This window comes from Crocuta crocuta, unplaced genomic scaffold, assembly GCF_008692635.1.
Source record: "Crocuta crocuta isolate KB4526 unplaced genomic scaffold, BGI_CrCroc_1.0 scaffold59, whole genome shotgun sequence".
Lineage (NCBI taxonomy): Eukaryota > Metazoa > Chordata > Mammalia > Carnivora > Hyaenidae > Crocuta > Crocuta crocuta.
Window position 1 is genome coordinate 1,438,017 of NW_027551578.1, and position 20,415 is coordinate 1,458,431.

At 50.9% G+C, this 20,415-nt stretch overlaps 1 protein-coding gene across 1 annotated transcript in view; it reads left to right on the top strand.

Annotated features, from left to right (window-relative positions):
- Positions 1 to 20,415, top strand: part of GALNT2 (polypeptide N-acetylgalactosaminyltransferase 2) — a 189,986-nt gene that overhangs the window by 136,268 nt on the left and 33,303 nt on the right. The window contains exons 10-16 of the mRNA XM_077751686.1: positions 7,581 to 7,679; positions 8,179 to 8,246; positions 8,461 to 8,526; positions 12,308 to 12,429; positions 14,362 to 14,449; positions 18,102 to 18,189; positions 19,413 to 19,516. Coding sequence (XP_077607812.1) covers positions 7,581 to 7,679; positions 8,179 to 8,246; positions 8,461 to 8,526; positions 12,308 to 12,429; positions 14,362 to 14,449; positions 18,102 to 18,189; positions 19,413 to 19,516 — 635 coding nt within the window. The remainder of the gene's footprint in view (positions 1 to 7,580; positions 7,680 to 8,178; positions 8,247 to 8,460; positions 8,527 to 12,307; positions 12,430 to 14,361; positions 14,450 to 18,101; positions 18,190 to 19,412; positions 19,517 to 20,415) is intronic.

Sequence of the window (20,415 nt, forward strand, 5' to 3'; positions counted from 1 at the left end):
TACCCAAGGGATACAGAAATGCTGATGCATAGGAGCACATGTACCCCAATGTTCATAGCAGCACTCTCCACAATAGCTAAAACATGGAAAGAGCCTAAGTGTCCATCAACGGACGAATGGATCAAGAAGATGTGGTTTATCTATACCATGGAATACTCCATGGCAATGAGAAAGAATGAAATCTGGCCATGTGTAGCAACATGGATGGACCTTGACGGGGTTCTGCTGAGCGAAATAAGTCAGGCAGAGAAGGACAAATATCATATGTTTGCACGTATAGGAGGACTAGGAGGAACTTAACTGAGGAACAAGGGGGAGAAGAAGGGGGGAAATGGGGGAAAGGGAGAGAGGCAAACCATGAGAGACTCTTGAATGCTGACAAAAACTGAGGACTGATGGATGTTGGGGGGGAGGGGGGGATGGGCAAGGAGGAGGACCCTTGTGGGGATGAGCACTGGGTGTTATGTGGAAACTAATTTGACAATAAACTATTTGTAAAGAATAAATAAATAAATAAAAAGAAAAATGCAATGTGATAGCGCTGACATTACAAATCAGGGACGAAGTAACAAGCTGTTAAGTGGTACTGAGACGGATCATCCATGTAGAAAAAAATGAGATTGCTTAGTCCTACCATTCATAAAAATATAGATGGGCAGTTAGAGAACGTAAATGTTCAAAGTATTTGTAGAAATTTTAAAACCTCCAGGGGTGCCTGGGGGGCTCAGTCGGTTGAGCGTACAGCTGGTTGGTTTTGGCTCAGGTCATGATCTTGAGGTTCGCGGGTTCGAGCCCCATGTTAGGCTCTGTGCTGACTGTGCAGAGTATGTTTGGGAGTGTCTCTCCCTGCCCTTCCTCTGCTTGTGCGTGCGCGCTTGCTCCCTCTCTCTCTCTCTCTCTCTCAAAATAAATAAATTAAATAAATAGATAAATAAAAGTTAAAACATCTGAAAGAAAATCTACAAAGACTATATTAGTGACCTTAGGTCATCAGAACATTACCCCAGGGCCATAGTTTGAAAAGTCAAAACTTAAAATGTTCATTTGACACCAGACATCACAAACAAAATTAAAGGATCTGCCACAGACTTGGAAAAGGTTTCTATGGCGCATCTTGGCTGACAAAGGATAATGCCAGAATATATAAATTCCTGTCATCAAGTAATAATGAGGTAAGAATCTAAAAGACAAAAATATGAGCAGACAGTTAACGGACAAAACACTCCAATCAGCTTATAAACACATAGAAAAATGCATGTCATCTCTCTAGTAACTGGGGAAATAAAAATTGGAATCCTCAGCAGCTGTTCCCTACCAATCGTTCCGGCCAAATAAAAACACTTCGGCGATACCAAGGGGCAGGAAGACTGTGGAGCGATCTGGACTCGGGGCCTCACGAGCAGGAGTGAGAGACTGTAACAGCCATGACCGAGAACAGCCGGCTGTCTCAAGTTCAGTTGAAGAGGGACATCATATGTGACTGGCATTGCCACTGTGGGTGCAGAATGCCGAGAAGCTTTCTCACATCTGCAGGAAGACAGCGTCCCCTAACAGGGAGAAGCTGTCCATCAGCAGAGAAGGGATGAGGTGTGGCGTGTACCCGCCATGGATAGCTTTATGGCGGTGAGCGTAAATGAAATATGTGGAGCTACGTATATCGGAGCTGGTGTATTCCCAAAAGGCACCAAAGGCAAATCACAGTGCAGTGTCCCCTTATATAAATATTTGAATATACAGAGAACAGTACTTGTGTATGATTTATGAATATGGACATCGTAGTTTATCCTAAAAACATATGCAGGAATGGCAAAGAACCAAATTCAGGATGGTGGTTCCCCTGGCAAAGATGGGGTTGAGGCGGGAAGACAGAGGGATTAGAGCTACTGCCTGTCACGTGCCGGTGTTGTAAAATACTGACTGACTAAAGCTGGGGGGTGGGGGGCGCACCAGGTCATAGGTATGAAATTCTCTGTGCGTGCGCGTATGATGAGGGTGGCGGTGCTGAGGCTGCCTGGGAAAAAGCAGCAGCGGCCCCTCTTCCCAAGAGGCCACAGCCAGCGCGTCGTGGTCCAAGGCTGTGCCCTTAGCTTTGCAAACCCAGGAGCAGAAGCTTCACTCCCCTCACCCTGCTGCATCGCTCTGTTTCACCGTCCACAAGCCAGAGCTAGATTTGTCTCTTGGGGTGGACTCAAACTACACTCACAGATTGAATGAACCCAGGATGCCGGCTTCATCATTTATAAAGAGAAATACGTAGGACAGCGACCAGAACCTTGGAATAGACCGTTTCCTTGCCTCAGCCCGGTGTTTTGCCCCCTCAAGCTGCACCGTGGGAAGCATGGACACAGCCGGAAGGTGGCTGGTGGGCACACAGTGAGGTCTGTGCTGCAGAACTAACCATTCAAGGCTCCAGTTGCCAGCAAATGTCCTCTGATACCAGATTCCCAGCTTGTGGTCAGGACATGGGCTGTGTGTCAAATGCTCAGGGTCCTGGGGTCTGCGCACCCCTCTTGCGGGACTGGCTGGAAGTATCCTACTGGCTTCACAGAAGACAGTGCGGGTGCCCAGAAAATGCCTCCGTGAGCTTGACATGGCTTTTACCTTTGCTTGTTTCTTTGAAAGGGTATATATATCCCATCTCTTCCATGATAGACACCTGTCTTTATGCTAACATCGAATAATACTTAATTACTAATTTAACTGCTAAATTAATGACTCACTGATTGAGTTGCTCAGTTACTTATAAAATCTGAGTTGAGGGGTGCCTGGGTGGCTCAGTCGGTCTTCAGCTCAGGTCATGATCTCGCGGTTCGTGGGTTCGAGCCCCGCGTCGGGCTCTGTGCTGACAGCTCAGAGCCTGGAGCCTGCTTCAGATTCTGTGTCTCCCACTGTCTCTGACCCTACCCTGCTCATGCGCTCTCTCTCTCTCTCTCTCAGAAATAAATAAAACGTTTTTAAAAAATCTGAGTTGAATGGGCATTTTAGGGAGATGGAACAATATTCACCCAGTGTGTCTTCATTTCCATGACCCTCCGTTTGGCCATCATGCCCATCTCACAGTGAGTGTGACCTTGCTCTGCACCTCCTAGACGTTCTGGAACTGGCTTTTGCCAAAGCCTGCTTCTCCATCCCCCTATCATTCTATCCACTGAGCCCTTCTCCCACCAAGTGACCACACTGTCCTTAGACCATTGTGTGCACTTGTCTGTCCCCTGACCATCCCATCGGCCTCAACTCCAAGCTGCTAGAGAAAACGACACGCTAACCTCCACACACCGATGACAGGCACCGAAGACACACAGCCCCCAAACACCTATTATTACCCTGTGCTACAGTTAGTGACCTTTCCCCTTTTCAAAGCTTTTTTTTTTTTTTTAATATTTTTACTGCTTTACTTATTTCTGAGAGAGAGACAGTGTGAGCAGGAGAGGGTCAGTGAAAGAGGGAGACACAGAATCTGAAGCAGGCTCCAGGCTCTGAGCTAGCTGTCAGCACAGAGCCCAACGTGGGGCTTGAACCTACAAACCACAAGATCATGACCTGAGCCGAAGTCGGATGCTCAACCGACTGAGCCACCCAGGCGCCCCTCAAAGCTTTTTTTTCATAGGTTTTTATTTGATTCTCTCAACAACCATGCAAGATTATGAGGGTCATCTTCACAGATGACACAGTCAGTAACCAAGGTTACTGCAGGCCCTTTGCGGAAATACTAGACCAGCCGGGTCACGCTGAGCAGTGGCATGCTGGGGGTGGTGTAGAAAACACCCCTTATTAATCTTCTGCGTTATTACCCAGAGCCCCTAGCTTCCCAGTGCATTTGGTTTTTTTGATCCAGTTGGTGACCAACCCCAAATATAACACCTGCATCAGAGACTAGTCTGCCCCAGAGACAAATTCCCTCTTCACCCTGAAGGGCTCAGGAGCACATTGTGGTTGAGATGGGCTGGGTTTTTTTTTTTTTCCATTTTCAGCCAATCAGAGTTCAGATCTTGATAGCCAGGGGGTCTCAGAGAAGTTGAAACCTGAATTAAGGATTTTTAAAAAAACACAAAACCCTCTGTGTCCAGTTTTTAAAGTTTCCGTTTGAGCAGACAGGAAAGTTACCAGAAAGACGGGTTAAGTGGCAGATCTGCGGAGATACCAGCGAGCTCCAGTCCAGGTGCCTGACCCAGGGCCCCGTCTCGGGTCCTCTGCTTCACACCACTTCCAGCTTGCGTCAGCTGGAGGCCACAACTGGCCGCACACTCTTCCTGCTGCAGACTGGAAATAATGTGCAGTTTGTATTCCTTTCCCAAAGAAAGCTCAAGCATGAGAGTGCCCCTCCGCAGCCAGCTCCCCTGGTGAGCTTCGATATCGGCCCTTCTTTCACTGGCTCTGGAGTAGTGCAGACTGCGTGGCAAGGGTGGGGCTCTTTAAATGCAAGATTTATTCCGTTTCTATCTAAAGAAATTCCTCACTCCCTACCCCCCGCCCCCACGTCTCTTGGCCCAGTGCGAGGAGTTAGGATCTGAATTCATCCACGTCCGTATACACATCCACTCAGAACTCATGGGGTGTGAGATATTTCTCAGTTCTTGCTTGTTAGCCCTCTGCCTTGAAAAATGGGATCCCTCAGGGCACCTGGGGGACTCAGTCGGTTAAGTGTCAGACCCTTGATTTCCACTCAGGTCATGACTTCGCGGTTCGTGAGTTTGAGCCCCGTTGTCTGGCTCTGCGTGGACAGTGCGGAGCCTGCTTGGGATTCTCTCTCTCTCCCTCTCTCTTGCGCTCTTGCGCTCTCAAAAATAAATTAATAAACTTAAAAAAAAAAATGGGATGCCTTTTAAATTTCCTGACTACCAAATCCTAGCAAAACGTGGTGCCTTCTGCACCCATAGAGAAGTTTTAATAAAATACTGTGAGTGCAGCAGCCTTTTTGGGTTCTGAAAAATGTTGCCAGGGCCCCTCGAGACTTCCCGGTGCTCACAGGGAATGAGGCTCCCGTAGAGAACAGCAGACTGCGGCAATAGGACATGATCGGATCGGTTACGTGAACTAGGACATGATCGGATCGGTTACGTGAACTATGATTTGAGCTTGAAAAATGCTTCCCCAGTTTTTATCTTCGCGTGGCTGCGTCCACCCACTCAGTAAATCGGGGCGCAACCCGCTTAGCTCAGCACCCGGCGCTGTGTTGGGTGGGCCTCACTGCAGAGGGTAGTACCCTCCAAATGCGAGTTCTGACTCATTAGTACTGCGGATTGCGTTCTAGGGAACAGCAGCCTTCAGTAATTTGTTTACGGCTGAACCTTGCCCATCCTTACTTCCTTCATCCCAACACTTGGCTAAATCTTGAAAAGGCAAGTAAAGGAAAAACAACAAAACCAGCCTATCTATCTGCTTGTCATTAGAGCAGGATTAGCTGTCAGGAGCCATAATGGGGTACAATAGTAATTCCAGAATGCATTTTTCCGCCCAGACACATGACCAGTATATTATTCAGTGTCCTCATGAGTAATTAAAATCAGGCTATCCAGATAAACCAAAATAAACAAAGGAAGCGCATTGCGTGATGCCGACCTAATTGCTTCTTAATTGCACCACTTTTCTGCTCCTTTGCAAAATTTGCTTCTCTGAAGTCACTTGCCCAGTCGTGAAGGAAATTTAGTGGCTGTTGACCCTTTTCCTATCAGATGGACCCATTTGTGTGGGATGGTCGGCCCTTGTCCATGAGCTGCTTACATATTCACTTCAGTCCTTCACTGCTTATACACTTTGAAGCCGTGGCTGGGCTCCGAAGATTTTTTTTTTTTTAATTCTTTTAACGTTTATTTACCATTGAGAGGCAGAGAGAGACAGAGCATGATCATGAGAGAGGCTGAGAGAGAGGGAGACAGAGAGTCCAAAGCAGGCTCCAGCTGTCAGCACAGAGCCCAATGCGGGGCTCAAACTCACAAACCGTGAGATCATGACCTGAGCCGAAGTCAGACGCTCAACTGACTGAGCCACCCAGGAGTCCCGAAGGTGGGTTTTTTTCGTTTTTTTGTTTTTTTTAATCTGATTCCTTTTCCCACTGAATTGCCATTTAAGATAAATACCTTTAATTCTGGAAGCCCGTCACCCACAGCTGCGGTAGACCACATGAAGAGCTAATAAGGAAAACAAGGTTTTTCAAATGTACCGGCCTCACCGAAGGTTTTTCAGCTATCACAGAGGCCAGGGTGGCGGGACCTCATTGTGGGGGCCAACTGACAGATTCCTACCTTCCTCAAAACTTTTTCACTCTTTGGACCTTGGGTATTAGCAGGACTGGTCGAGGGGCACCTTGGTGGCTCTGTTGGTTGAGCGTCTGACTTCAGCTCAGGTCATGCTCTCGCAGTTTGTGAGTCCAAGCCCCACATCGGGTTTGTTGCTGTCAGCCCGTCAGTGCAGAGTGCGCTTCAGATCCTCTGTCCCCCCTCTCTCTGCCCCTCCCCTGCTTGCACTCTTCAAAAAAAAAACCCAGTATTGAGAACTGTTTCCGTTTCCCTCATGGCAAAGATGCTTTCCTGTCTTCCCAGCCTTTTCTCCAAGCGGGTACCAGTGGTACCATCATTTTGGTAACAGCCTGAATGTTGCCAGCGGTCCTGACAGGCTGTACGCCCACCCCAGTTGTATTGCTCTCTCTAGAACCATCACCTTTACGCCGGTATGTTCTCCAAGCCCGTGGAGCCTGCCCTAAAGGGTCCCTCAGGATGGTTCCTGCTGGGCCCAATCTACGCCGATGGGTCGTTTCTGCCTCTCACGTGTGATACTTCAGCATCTTCAACTGAGAGCTGCCGGGGTCCTGTGTTTCACCGCAGCCATCCTGTGCCCTTGCGGTCTTGTGTCTGTCTGTGGAGACCAGCCTTGAGAAGTGACTTGTTTCCGTCTGCCCAGAGCTTATCCCTGGTCCCTGGATCGACTTCATTCAGAAGCAATCCCTGGATTCTCGCGGGGCTCCTTCAAGCCCCACGTGAGAGTGGCCGGGGTCCGGTTCCCACGGGCCCGCACCTCACCCTGCGCCGCTGCCGCCTGCCTTGTTGGGGGACAGGCTGGCGGGGTGACAGACGTGTGTCCCTGCTGCCCTGGGGGGGGTGGCGGGGAGAGCAATCGGTGGGCCAGAGCCAGGCTTCAGATACAGCTTGGCCAAGGACCACGAGGGCCCCACGCGCTCACCAGAGAGATGAGAAAAGAACAGCAACTCGCAGCTGGTCCCGCCCCTCAGAAGTAACCCCTGCGGGTTGTGAAAAGCACATCCCTAGAGGTGTGTCTGCATGTGAGAATAAACGGGACTTTACTGTTTCAAAACACACTTTTTTTTTCCCCCATCGGCGTTAGAAAGATGTTCTCAATATGTTACTTTTCGCGGAAATCATCTTTGAAAATGTGACTCCGGTTGTGTTCCTGTTTCCTTATGTCCCATGGTCACCGTCTCTCAGAATAGGCCGGTTCCTTCTGTAGATAGCAGGCTCACCCGGGAGCCTCCGTCCCCGGTGGAACTTAGGGCACGTGCCCTCCCGGGCCTCGCTCTGCGGCTGGGCCAGGTGTGTTCAGAAGACGCTGTCTCTCTCCCCCCTCAGGTGTCAACGGAAGCAGTGGCGGGTGGACCTCCCGGCCACCAGCGTGGTGATCACCTTCCACAATGAAGCCAGGTCGGCCTTGCTGAGGACAGTGGTCAGGTGAGGGCAGGAGAGGCCACCCAGTGCCTGCCTGCTGCACCATATGGGCGGCGTTCCCAGGCGGGAGTGTGGGACACAGCTTGCGTCCCCAGCGCACCCAGGCCACAGCTGTCTGCTGGGGGTTCTGACGGGTCACCTGACCGCCGCACAAGGAGTGGCTAATTGACGGCTTCTCCAGCCACGGATTGGGACCAGCACATGAGAATCCCCTGCCCCAAGTGATACCCCTACAAGGCCTCCAACCTTTATCTTTCTTTCTTTCTTTTTTTTTTTTTTTAACGTTTATTTATTTTTGAGAGAAACAGAGCACAAGCAGGGGAGGGGCAGAGAGAGAGGGAGACAGAGAATCTGAAGCAGACTCCAGGCTCAGAGCTGTCAGCACAGACCCCAACGTGGGGCTCGAACTCACGAACCATGAGATCATGACCTGAGCCGAAGTCAGACGCTTAACCAACCGAGCCACCCGGGCATCCCAACCTGTATCTTTCTGTTTCCTCAGTGTGCTTAAGAAAAGCCCACCCCACCTCATCAAAGAGATCATCCTGGTGGACGACTACAGCAATGACCGTAAGTACCGAAACTGACCCTGTCCCCCGCCTGGCCCTTCTCCCGGGACTCGGCCTTCCTTAGTTCCTAGAAAGGTCAGAAGTCAGGGCCATGGCAAGAAGAGGTGCCTCTTTGATGCCCTAGGAGATCTTCCGCCCACAGATGACTGGGAACCACAATACTTGAATACAGAGGCCTTGTAAACGAGGTTCCAAATGCTTCTCTCTTTCCCTAGCTGAGGACGGGGCTCTCTTGGGGAAAATTGAGAAGGTGCGCGTTCTCAGAAATGATCGGCGAGAAGGTAAGGCTCTTTTCTTAATTCACTACCAAGACAGTTGAATTCTAACTTTTCCTGAGTCCGAAACATTTCAGCTAAAAGAACAATTAACTTTGTAGTCTTTTTTGTCTGTGTCTCTCTAAGGGAGCCTCTGGGGACCCCTTTCCCAGCAAAGCCGAGGGAGGATGTTCAAAGCTTAATTGAAATTATTTGTATACTAGGGCAAGAGTTCAAGCTCCATTTTTATTTATGTATTTAGAACACGGTGCCTCTCTTCTCTTTACAACCTAGGAAGCCTTATCAGTCCCGGGAGTACTAGGATTGAGAAGAAAAACAAAGATTTAGCAATGAGACGTCAAGTGACTCCATGCTCTAGGCATCTGATAAAATAACGGATTCAAGTTTGACAGCCTGCTGAAGGCGAACCATCCCAAAAAGGGAGAGAGTGCTGCAATTACATGCTTATTGGATTTTGCAAATGTCAGCCTCAAAGCCTGCCGTCAGTCTTGTCTGCTGGAGCCGGGCTCATCCAGTCCACTTTATTGGCAGTTATAAGAGAGACTCTAAAGGGGGGGAAGTCTTACTTTGAAGTGTCGGAAGGGAAGCTAAGACCACAGCGAAATTAACATCCAGGGTATCAGTGCTGTTTGGAGGGCTCAGGGACTGGACTCTAGGCTCCTCCAACGTCCAGGGAAATCCTTCGGGGTGGGAACATGGCACAGATGTGACACGTGCCATTTTGGTGAGCTGAGGAGGACTCTGTTGGTCCTGGAGGGGCGGCTGTATTCTCTGATCAGTGTAGACTCTTTCTTCCGGCTCTCCGTGCGGTCCAGCCGGAGCCAAGCCATGCCAGTTTTTCCTGGCAAGACTTTCATCAGCGATAAAGTGATTGAGCCTGTTAGGACAGTGCCATCAGCACCATATTTTAGCCAACAAGGTCATCATTCTGCACTTTCAGGATGCCTACACCGTGGCATCAGCCTTGCCCTCGGCACGCTCTGTTTGCTGGACTCCCATCTGTCTCCCAAGCTTCAAATAAGCCCACACCTTGAAATCAAACCAAAATCTTTCATTCCATTTGCACCCCCCCCAAACAGTGATAACTTTTTTAATTTAAACCCAAAGCATCTGCTAGCACAGAAAAAAAAAAAAAAGGAGGAGGAGGAAAAGAAAAATTATTTTTCATGTGGGAATTTTATAACTGACAGATCACTTGCTGGCCTTGTCAGAGAGTGCCTTGAACCTTAGAGCTCAGTGCCTCTGAGTGCTTTAAGTTAGCATGTTCACTTGGGGAAGGATGCAAGTTGACGCTCTGTTTTGGAAGTTGGTTGGGGAGGGGCCGCTGTGGGGAGGCAGAGTGTGGGAAGGCAGCCTGTGAGCAGCAAATGAAGTGTGTGACGTTGAGTGAGAAAACGCACGCCTAGGATGTACGTATGTGCTTGGGCGTCTGTGTGTGTATGTACACGTCCCACGCATTTGAACATCTATACAGGCGCTTAGTAATGCTACTGGACGTCAGAGAAAATCAGCGGCGTGAAACATGATGGCAGTGAAGGAACCGCCTTAGATTTGTTTAGTGGAGATTTTATTGCGCCGGTGACTTCATCTGGCTGCTTATTAATTAGAATCAGCTGGGGAGCCTCAGCGATGACCAAGGCCTTCTAACGTGGTGGAAGCCATGTGCCACACTGTGTGTCCTGCCTGTGGTGGTTACCGGCTGAAGTCTCCGTTCTCTCTGCCTTCTGATTGTTTCTTTTCACGCACTCGGTGGAGTCTCCCCTGTGCTTGAAGTTCCGGAGTCAGCCAAGGATTTACGGGGAGGTTAGCACCAGGTTTGGACCTGACCAGCCCCCTTTGCGGGATGTCCCCCTTCAGCTTCTGGCCACTATAGAAACCCTGAACTCTGTCCCCAGACACCCCAGCAAAAAGGCTGTATTGCGGTGGCTCCTAACATAACCTTGGGAGAAACAGCACACATACACCTGGGCTTCACTCCCTGTGGTTTTCTTCTTTGAAGGATTGAATCCCCTCCAGTTTCTGCCTGCTTCTCGCTGCTTTCTGGCCCTGGCCGAGACTTGCTTTTTCAGTGTTGGCCAGAGCCCTGAGCAAGCGCTCGCCCAACCCAAGCTAAGACTCTTCGCTTACCAGTTCCCAGAACTAGAAGCCTTTATCTTTTTTTTTTTTTTAACATTTTTATTTATTTCTAGGAGAGAGAGAGAGAGACAGCGTGAGCAGGGGAGGGTCAGAGAGAGAGGGAGATATAGACTCCGAAATATAGAAGCCTTTATCTTTTGTCCCCTCCCGTAGCGTGCAGATCTGGAGGAATCACTGAAAACTCATTTTGACTCCTCTGTAGAACGGAACTTGCAAACACTGTCCTCACGGCTTGTGAGTAGTCACATCATCTGCACATCCAGATGTGCCTCCTTATCTACAGGAGGACTTTCCAAGACCCTCAGTGGGCACCCAAATCCGCGGACAGTAAGGGACCCTGTATAAACGATGTTCTTCCCTGCGCACATTATCGCCAACAACGTTTAAGTTATAAATTAGGCAGAGTAAGAGATTAACCATGATAACTAGTAACAAAACACAACAGGTAGAACTACACTGTATAAAAGGTACGTGCGTGTGATCTGTCTTTCTCAAAGTATCTCACCGTTCTGTTCTCACCCTTCCTGTGATGATACGAGGTGGTGTGAGGTGATAAAATGCCCACATGATAAGATGAAGTGAGGGGAATGACACAGGCTTGTGACGCAACGTTAGGCTCCTCCTAGCCTTCTTATTTTTTTTTTTTAATTTTTCTTCTTTTAATGTTTTATTTATTTCTGAGAGAGAGACAGCATGAGCAGGGGAGGGTCAGAGAGAGAGGGAGACACAGAATCTGAAACAGGCTTCAGGCTCTAAGCTGGCTGTCAGCACAGAGCCCGACATGGGGCTCGAACCCACAAACTGTGAGATCATGACCTGAGCCGAAGTCAGACACTCAACCGACTGAGCTACCCGGGTGCCCCATCCTCCTGGCCTTCTGATGATCTGTCAGAAGGAGGACCCTCTTGCTTCCAGACCGCAGTTGACTCCGGGTAACTGAAATTGTGCAAAGTAAAACCACGGGTAATCAGGACAAGGGCTAGTATGGAGAGCCCGGCATACACAGCAGAAGCCGTTTACGACCGCATCATCTGGTGACAGAGATACTCCTCGTGATAAGACTTGGTGTGATAACAAAAGATCCATATTATTACCATCACAAGTATGCAAATTGTGTAACTTGACCAGTCGTGGCACTAATTTTAGGTAAAGGCCGATCAACTGGGATTTGTCACTGGTGTGCTTTGGCTGTGGTAGGTCTTACACAGACAGAGATATTTCTACCACCCTGAGCATTACATTATCACCATTAAAATAGGTACCATCAGCACCTGAAGTATCTGAGTAACACCTCCCCTGCCCTAGTTAAGTAGAAAACGGCTGTTGCGTCTGAGGAAAGTAGGTGGAAAAGTTCCACGTTTTGGTTGCTTGATGAGGGAGCCTTCAGTTTCCTAAAGGCCTTCCTCAGAAGGCAGTAGTTCTAAGAAAGTTGTCTTCCTCGTTCTCCAGTTAACTTAGAGAAAGCAATCCTGACAGATGTCTGTCTGGCTAACCACAGGGCAGGGTCGATCAGGCCCTCCAACTTGGCACTAGACTCTGCCCAGCAAGAGGGCCTCGGAGCTGTGGGGGGAATGTCGATGCAGTGCTGGATGTGCTGTTTTGCTGCCTTGTTCTCAGATACCCTGACGCGCTTTTGAAATCCCTTCCGCAGGCCTGATGCGCTCGCGGGTCCGGGGGGCCGATGCGGCCCAGGCCAAGGTCCTGACGTTCCTGGACAGCCACTGTGAGTGCAACGAGCACTGGCTGGAGCCCCTCCTGGAGAGGGTGGCCGAGGTGAGGCCCTGGGGCCCGCGCTGGGCTTCTCCTGGTTGCTGGGAAGGGAGGGGGGAGAAAGTGCCTCTTGGGCAGCTGCTCCAAGAGAAGTCTTCACTAGGAATCTTATCACTGGGGAAAAAAATCACTTGACGGGTCGGAGGCAGGGAGCAGCAGAGGCTGGTGAGAGCCTGATCAGGTCCACACGGCCCCTTCCCTCTGAGGCGGCTGTCTCTGGCCGTGCTGCTCGCACAGCAGAACGGGGTGCCCGTGACCACACTGTGGACCATTAGAGGCCGTCAGGGTGCCCCATGGCCCACCCTGTGTGTCTCTGTCTCTGGAAACATCATCACTGGTATTACCTTCGGCCTTTCTTCACGTCTCTTGCCTTTTACTTGTTTCATTGACTTTTCTCCATATGGAGAAAGGGTTTCTTTGGGGTGATAAAGCAAACTTGACGAAAGTACCAGAGAAAGAGGAAATGAACAAGTCAGGCCTTTTACAAGTCACACGAGACACAGAGAGCTGAGGGACAGGACGTCACAAACTACTAAATAACCCCAAGCTTCTAGGGATGATGATGTCACGATGATATTGATGATCTTGATACCCTGTCCTAGTTATGAGTGATAGATACTACGATATTCAGGGCTGTTTGTTGAGTATTAACTGTGTGTTCGGTAAATTACATATTGAGCCCATCTGCCACATGGGAAACGTGGGTTAATGTGTTTAATAACACACCCAAAATTCACACAGGAGGCACAGCCAGGATTGCAAAGCAGTTTCGGCTGCATCCCCCCTCACTGAGCCCTCTTCCACCTCTACACACACCTAGCCGGGGGAAGAACCCTCTGGAATCCCCTCCTCTCCAGGCCCATACTCACACACCAGGCTGTGTCCTCTCCCCCAGAGAGGCAGAGGACACAGCCACAGCTTCTGCCGTCAAACTGTCAGAATTCTTTCAAATACCTTCTCTTCAAGTAAGGACAGAAGGAGTGAAGAACTGTACTTCTCACAAATTCCAGTCCTATCAGAAGTCAAGGGGCGCCTGGGTGGCTCAACCAGTTGAGTGTTTGACTCTTGATTTCGGCTCAGGGCATGATCTCACCATTCATGGGTTCGAGCCCTGTGTTCGGCTCTGTGCTGACAGTTCGGAGCCCGCTTGGGATTCTCTCTCTCCCTCTCTCTCTGCCCTTCCCTTACTCGCGTTTTGTCTCTCAAAATAGATAAACTTTAAAAAAGAAGAAGGAGAGGGAGTCAAAACAAAAGAAGCAGACTGAGAAGTACAGCAAATTATGTTATCTGACCTCTCCCCCCCCCCCACCCCCCNGTTTTGTGCCTTGTAAACTCACTCCTGGGCGCTGTCGGAACTTTATACTGTTCTCTTCTGTGTTCCTCTGATGTGTTAGGTTTTAGCTCTGCTGATTCCATCACTAATTTGTTTTTCGAAGTCTTTCTTCTGGTTCACACGGGTTCTTTAAATAGCTGGAGGACCGCGCTTACTCTTTTGTTAGCCAGCCGCGTGGGGCAGCGCCTGTCGTCAGCATCAAGCATCTGGTTTAAAGGAGGGCAGGAAAGTTAAAAGGCCGTGTGTTCACAAACTCTTACCAGAATAACAACAGTGGCATAAAGAAGTGCCTCAATCCCAGGGAAGAAATGTTCTTGTTTGGTAGAATCATAGCTAAGACAGACGTAGAGTCTGAAATTCTCTAGCCAACTTGGTTTCGCTTCTGCTGGAGTGATATCTGATGACTCTCCTCATGTGCTCGCACTGCCGTGTGGGTGCCTCAGCCATGAGTCCCCCCGACCCACACCCCCAAGGTCCCCTCGAGCACAGGGTGGTACGCAATGACAGGCGATGGGTTTCACTGAAACAGCCTGCCTTGGGGTGGGGGGGATTCTTTGTTTTCTTTGTGATTCTGACTCCTGTCTTCTTGATTTGTGTTTCAGGACAGGACTCGGGTCGTGTCCCCCATCATCGATGTCATTAATATGGACAACTTTCAGTATGTGGGGGCGTCTGCTGACTTGAAAGGCGGTAGGTGCCGCTCCTGGTCCCCACCCCGCCCCCCCGGCCTGGCTCTTGCTGTCTGCATGGCATCTGATCGCTGCTCCCCTTCAGTGTCTCAAGTGACAGTGACAGCAGCTTTCATGCCGCAGGGGCACGCGCTGTGAGCAGAGGGTGTCTCCCGCCTCGACAAGTAGGATCTCCTAAAGGGAGAGAAAAATAGCCTCATTTCCCTTCAAGAACTTCCTGTGTTTCCTGTTCTTCTCTTATCTCATTGACCTTCTGTGGCTATTATGACACGTGTGGCTTCGTACACGCTTCCGGTGTCATTTTTAATCAGGGGAGGTTAAGCCTTCCCAAGCCGGAGTCTGGGATGAGCAGCACAGAGCCGACAGGAGCTCAGCATTGGGCCTCGCCTTGCTTCCTCTGTGATGCCAGCTCCTCCCACAGCCTGCGTCTCCCCGCAGAGCCACCCAGGTCACCTGCCCCGCCGCCCTGGGCACCTGGGTCATCCCCAACCCCCGCCGATTTTACCCATCATGTGGCTTGGCTGTGGACCTCCCACCCCACCCCGCGGCCCACCCACATCCCGCTTCACTTCCGGGTGGCCTCGAGTCTCAGTGGCCACACCAGCTTCCTATGGGACCGCACAGCCTCCCGGATGTGTTCTCTCACACCCAGCCCCCGTGGGGCCCCATTAGTGACTTTTCTCGTGCTCGTCCCCTTCTCAGAATTTATCACGGGCCCCAGAGAACCCCTGTTCGAGTGCACTGTGCTAGCTCTGTGTGTCAGCATCTGCTGTGTTAGAATTCAGGCCGAGAACTGGGTAAAACATGAGGCGATGCAAATATTCACCCTGTTGTCCATCAGAATGCTGATATCATGCCTCCTGTAGCTTCTGGAAAACTCCATCATGGACCTTTGAAAGAGTGAGACTGGCAGAGGCATTTACATAAGGTCTCAGTGCAGATATGAAGGCAGTTTTGACATGGCGGACCCCCAAATGGGTCTGTGGACCCCCATGGGCTTCCGGCCCATGCCAGGGGGCCCGCCGGTCTCGGGCAGTGCTCGTGGGGCTGATGGCTGCATAGGAATCACACTGGCCACTCGAAGGAACTGGGCATGTGACACTGGGCTCTTACTGGTGTCCTTATGTCCCTGGGACTGGTGGGAGGGGGGTGGCTGATAACACAGGGCTCTGGGCTCTGAACCTCAGCTGGGTGGCAGCCACGCCTCTCAGAGCTCGGCTGAGAGCCAGGAGGTCAGCTAAGACCACTCAGAGCAGCCGAAAGAGATGTCTGAGCCGGTGCCTTCTGTTTGTGTAATGTATTCACTGTTTGGTTCTTCACACCTACGGTGCCCGAAGTCTTTTCTACCTGTCCGGCACCCCGGTTGCTTTATGTGAAACTAGGGGCCGCTTTTCCCTGGTGCAGACGGACACGGGATCCGCTGGTAGTCTGGCATGAACCAAAGAAGACCGTGGAACTCTAAAAACGGGCACAACCTCAGAAAACAGAAGGCCAGGCCAGTCCGGGAGACTCCAGCTTGGTCCCCACCTGCCATTTCACCTCTGCTCCTCAGCATGCCCATCTGAGAAGTGGGCCGATAGTAGCGCCGGCCGCAGCAGGCAGTGAAGGGTTGCATGTAGCCGCCGTGAGGTCAGGGATGTGACCGGGCAGCTGCCCGATCCCGAGGCATCAGCAGCGGGGCCGCTGTAGTGGGAGGACTGGTCACATCAGGAAACATCAAGTTCAGAAAAGAGTTTCAGCAAATGGCAGGACGGTTTGGCGGCTTTAAAGGGGACAGATCCTTATTTACCAAGAAAGCATTCGTCTTCAGAACGTCTTCTTCCCTGAGGATTTGCAGGCGCCAGGATTTGATGGGCTCTCTTTTTTCCCAGAGCAACTAATTGTACGAGAGCCAGTGCAGGGACCCAGATGCTCCACCGAGGGGCGCAGGCCTCCTGCAGGGTCGCAAGAAGAGGAGGCACCAAATTTCCTCCGGGAGCATTTTATCAGATCCCTTTAGGGGAAGAAAATCAAGGACGACATTTTTAGCAGATTCTCAAAATCTAACATAGTTTGTCTCTTTGGACCAAATTAATAAAATAACAAACATTGAAAAAAGGCAGGTAACGGTGCGCCTGGGTGGCTCAGTCGGTTAAGCATCCGACTTTGGCTCAGGTCATGATCTCATGTTCGTGGTTTTAAGCCCCGTGTGCTGACAGCTCAGAGCCTAGAGCCTGTTTCAGATTCTGTGTCTCCCTCTCTCTCTGACCCTCCCTACCTCTGACCCTCCCCTGCTCGTGCTCGCTCGCTCGCTCTCTCTCTCTCTCTCTCTCTCACACACACACACACACACATATACACACACACACACACACACACACACACACAAATAAAAAACGTTAAGAAGAAAAGAAAAAAGGCAGGTAATGTTCTGTCAGCTAGCCCACTGGGGCCTCTGCATTGTCTGCTAATGACACAGGTGGGATGTTTGGCATTTCCCTGAGGCAGGCCTGGGGGAGAGCTGGGCTCTTCGGGAGGCCAGTGTGGGGCCTGTATCAGCTCCTTCTCTGTGCTCCCGTCTCCACCGCCTTGGCCTCCAGCCACTCGCCTCTTCCTTGCTAGTCCCCCACACTCTGCAGTACCAACCGGGGGGCCTCTGTGGTCCCATGCCTCTGGGGGTGGGGGGGCATCAGGTATACTATGCTGGCCCAGGAGACCCCCAGCCCACACCTCCCCCCCTGCCCTGTTCAGGCTACAGACATGGGGGCTGACAGGGCAGACAGACCTTGACCTCAGAGCACACCGTAGAGAGAGCCGAACCTAGGCCTTGCACAGCCCCTGCTGGCCCACGGCCCGATGGCTCAGAGCTGAAGGACAGATGGCCCTGGAGTAATTAGGTTCGGCTGTCAGACCCTTGGAAACGCAGTATGGTGAGCCCCCCGTTACCAAGAGCTGGTCTCCTTGTGCATCTCGAGAGCGTCAGCAGGTGGGGTGTGCTGGCGCTCAAGGTGCAGGCTACCTTCTGAGTAAGGGCGAGACATAAACACAAACCCTAGAAACCACAGCCAGGTGCTGCGCCTGCACTTGGCCGTCCCAAGGGCCTGTGGCTTCTGAAAGGGACTTGTGACGGCGGCCGTGTTTCTCAGAAATTGCAGCTTGCTGCCCGCTGCGCTACTTCCTTTGGCTCATGTTCATCAAACAGTGTTCCCTCTGCCACCCCACCCCCTCCATTGCATCAGGGGACACTAAGAGGGCCCAAGTTTGCAGGCCCAGGGACCCTATTGTTCTGTCCCCTCCCCTGGGTTCTTCTTTTGCCCCGGGACAGTGTTGGAGGCTGTGGTGGCAGATTTGACTTTGTCCCTCCTTTTTTCTCCCTTCCTTACAGAGCCCCCCTTCCCTCCCCATGTCCGTTACCCTCAGGCATTTGAATCGCTGGAAGGCCTGACCTGCTCTTTCTGCTCAGGGTGAGCCTGTGCAGGGGGCGCCCTCTCCCTCCCGCTGCTGCCTGCATGGTTGCGCTCTGCTCTTCTTAATTTTGCTCTGCTGTGTGTGGTTTCAGTGAGCGCAATCCAGACATCAAATACAAATGTGTCAAAGCTGTGAGGGATGGGGGTGCAGCAGCACAGTCCGTGCTTGTCAGCACCCTGTGTTTTGTGTCTTCTCTGTGACCGCAGGTTTTGACTGGAACCTGGTATTCAAATGGGATTACATGACACCTGAGCAGAGAAGATCCCGTCAAGGGAACCCAGTCGCACCCATAAAGTAAGTGCCAAGCATCGGTTGCAGTGCCCCTCACAGGTGAGGACCCCGGGCCCTGTGTTCTCTAGACACGTAGTTAAGCTGTTCTCCCTACCAGCACTGTTTTCCCTGTAGTGGCTCAAGGGAGAGTTTCTGCCATCTGATCATAGAATGAAGTACTTTGAGATTTCCTCAGGTGCAGCCTCGCGTACAGATCTAGGAGGCAGATCTACGAGTTCTGTGAGGCTCTTCATGCCCATATGGCAGAGCAATTTCCAGCAGGGCGGGGTCTGAAAGCTGAACTTGGGGACCCAGGACAAGGGGTACTGAGTGTGAGTCCCCGATGCTGCTGCCCTTCCGGGTCTGTATCTGAGCTGTCTCTGCTCTCCTGTGTGCCCACAGAAGAGAGAGCTTGTGTTCATTAACATCTGGCTTTCAGACTCTCAGGCCATGCCCTGCTGAGGAATTCGGATCGGGAGTCAGGAGTCGACCACCTTTAGCTGGGCATGAATGTGGGTGCCTTTGCAGGTGGTGGCAGTGCTATGGACTCCCACCACGGACTCCCACCAATGACTATTACCAATGTTGACCACCACCTTTGACTCCCACCACTGACTACCACCAGTGACTACTACCAATATGACCACCACTTTTGACTACCACCACTGACTATCAGCAACACCACCAGCACTAACCACCCACACTGACTTCCAGCACTTGCTAGCGTTTATCCAGCATCACAGTATGTGCTAGAATGCCAGCACTTGACATTGAGTTCTCAGGGCACCTACTGGGAATGAAGTAGGGGCTCAGTTAACCCCCTCTCAGGGTCCCCTCTGACAGGAGGAACCGGCTCCAGGATAAGGACAGCTGATATTGTTGAGTCATTTACAGAATCTCCTGAGAGTTTGTACGTGTTCATTTGTAATCCCCTAAGGACACGGAGGCACAGAAAGGCCAAGTACCTAGGGCCACTTGTCAGTGAGTGTCCCCAGCTTCAGCAGTCACTCTTTCATAGGGGACTGGGTCCAGCCCCTTACACTGTGGGAGCATCTGTGCAGGGCAGGTGGGAAGCATTTGAAGTCAGCAGTGGAAAAACAGAACATCCTGGGCCCTGATTGGGGAACCGTGGCTGTGCCGTTGTTTTTAAGGTCACCTCATAGACCTGACCTTGACATTAGAATGCAGATCTAACCTTGATCTTTGGCCTCTCCCTCTCTTCCCTTCCACCCGCTCTGCCTTTTCAGAACCCCTATGATTGCTGGTGGGCTGTTCGTGATGGACAAGCTCTACTTTGAAGAACTGGGGAAGTATGACATGATGATGGACGTGTGGGGAGGAGAGAACCTGGGTGCGTGTGAGCTTACATCTTGGCTCTTCAAGCCTGGGGGAGGCCGTGGCCTTCTCCTGCCCATCAAGGGCGTCAGAATGAAAATGGAAACTTTGAAGAGGCTGGTAGGCAAGAGTTTGCGGTATGCAGGCAGCCAGTTGGCAAATAACTATAAAGACGTTAGTCGCCGCTCATCAGACCCCGTCCATCCCCAGATATGCATCAATAACATCCCTTTCTCTCTTCAGAGTGTCTTGGGTTGGGCATTAAAATCTGTCGCCCTAAGTTAGAATATGGGATGCCAGAAGACAGGCAGTGCCTTTGAAGGAAAACGCAAACTCTTCAATGTCATTTGGACCCGAGGGTTTGGAAAGCGAACTTACAGACATGGGGAAGCATTTCAGGTTGTAGGATTTGCTTTCGGCCGTGTGGAGTGGAAAGTGAGCCTGGGCAGCCTCGTGAGGTTGACTGTAGTCCCGGAAATCATACAGCACGGAGAGGCCATGGCATTTAATCCCTTCTTGACTACTTTGTGAATGGTTCTCATTTGGTTTGATTTTTTGTTTGTTTGACTAACCCATGCTAATCATTCTTCCTCAGGTTTAGGGACAATGAAATTTTTTTTAATGTTCATTTTTGAGAGATGGAGAGACAGAGTTTGAGCAGGGGAGGGGCAGAGAGAGAGGGACACAGAATCCAAAGCAGGCTCCAGGCTTCGAGCAGTCAGCACAGAGCCGGACGCGGGGTCGAGATCATGATCTGAGCCAAAGTCGAACGTTTAACCGACTGAGCCACCCAGGCACCCCCGGGACAATGAACTTTTATAGACTTTGGTCAGGATTAGTACCTGCGTCGTATTTATTGCATTAAGATAAAAAGATTATCCTTATTTTGTTTGATTTTTGTTTGTTTTTGGTTTT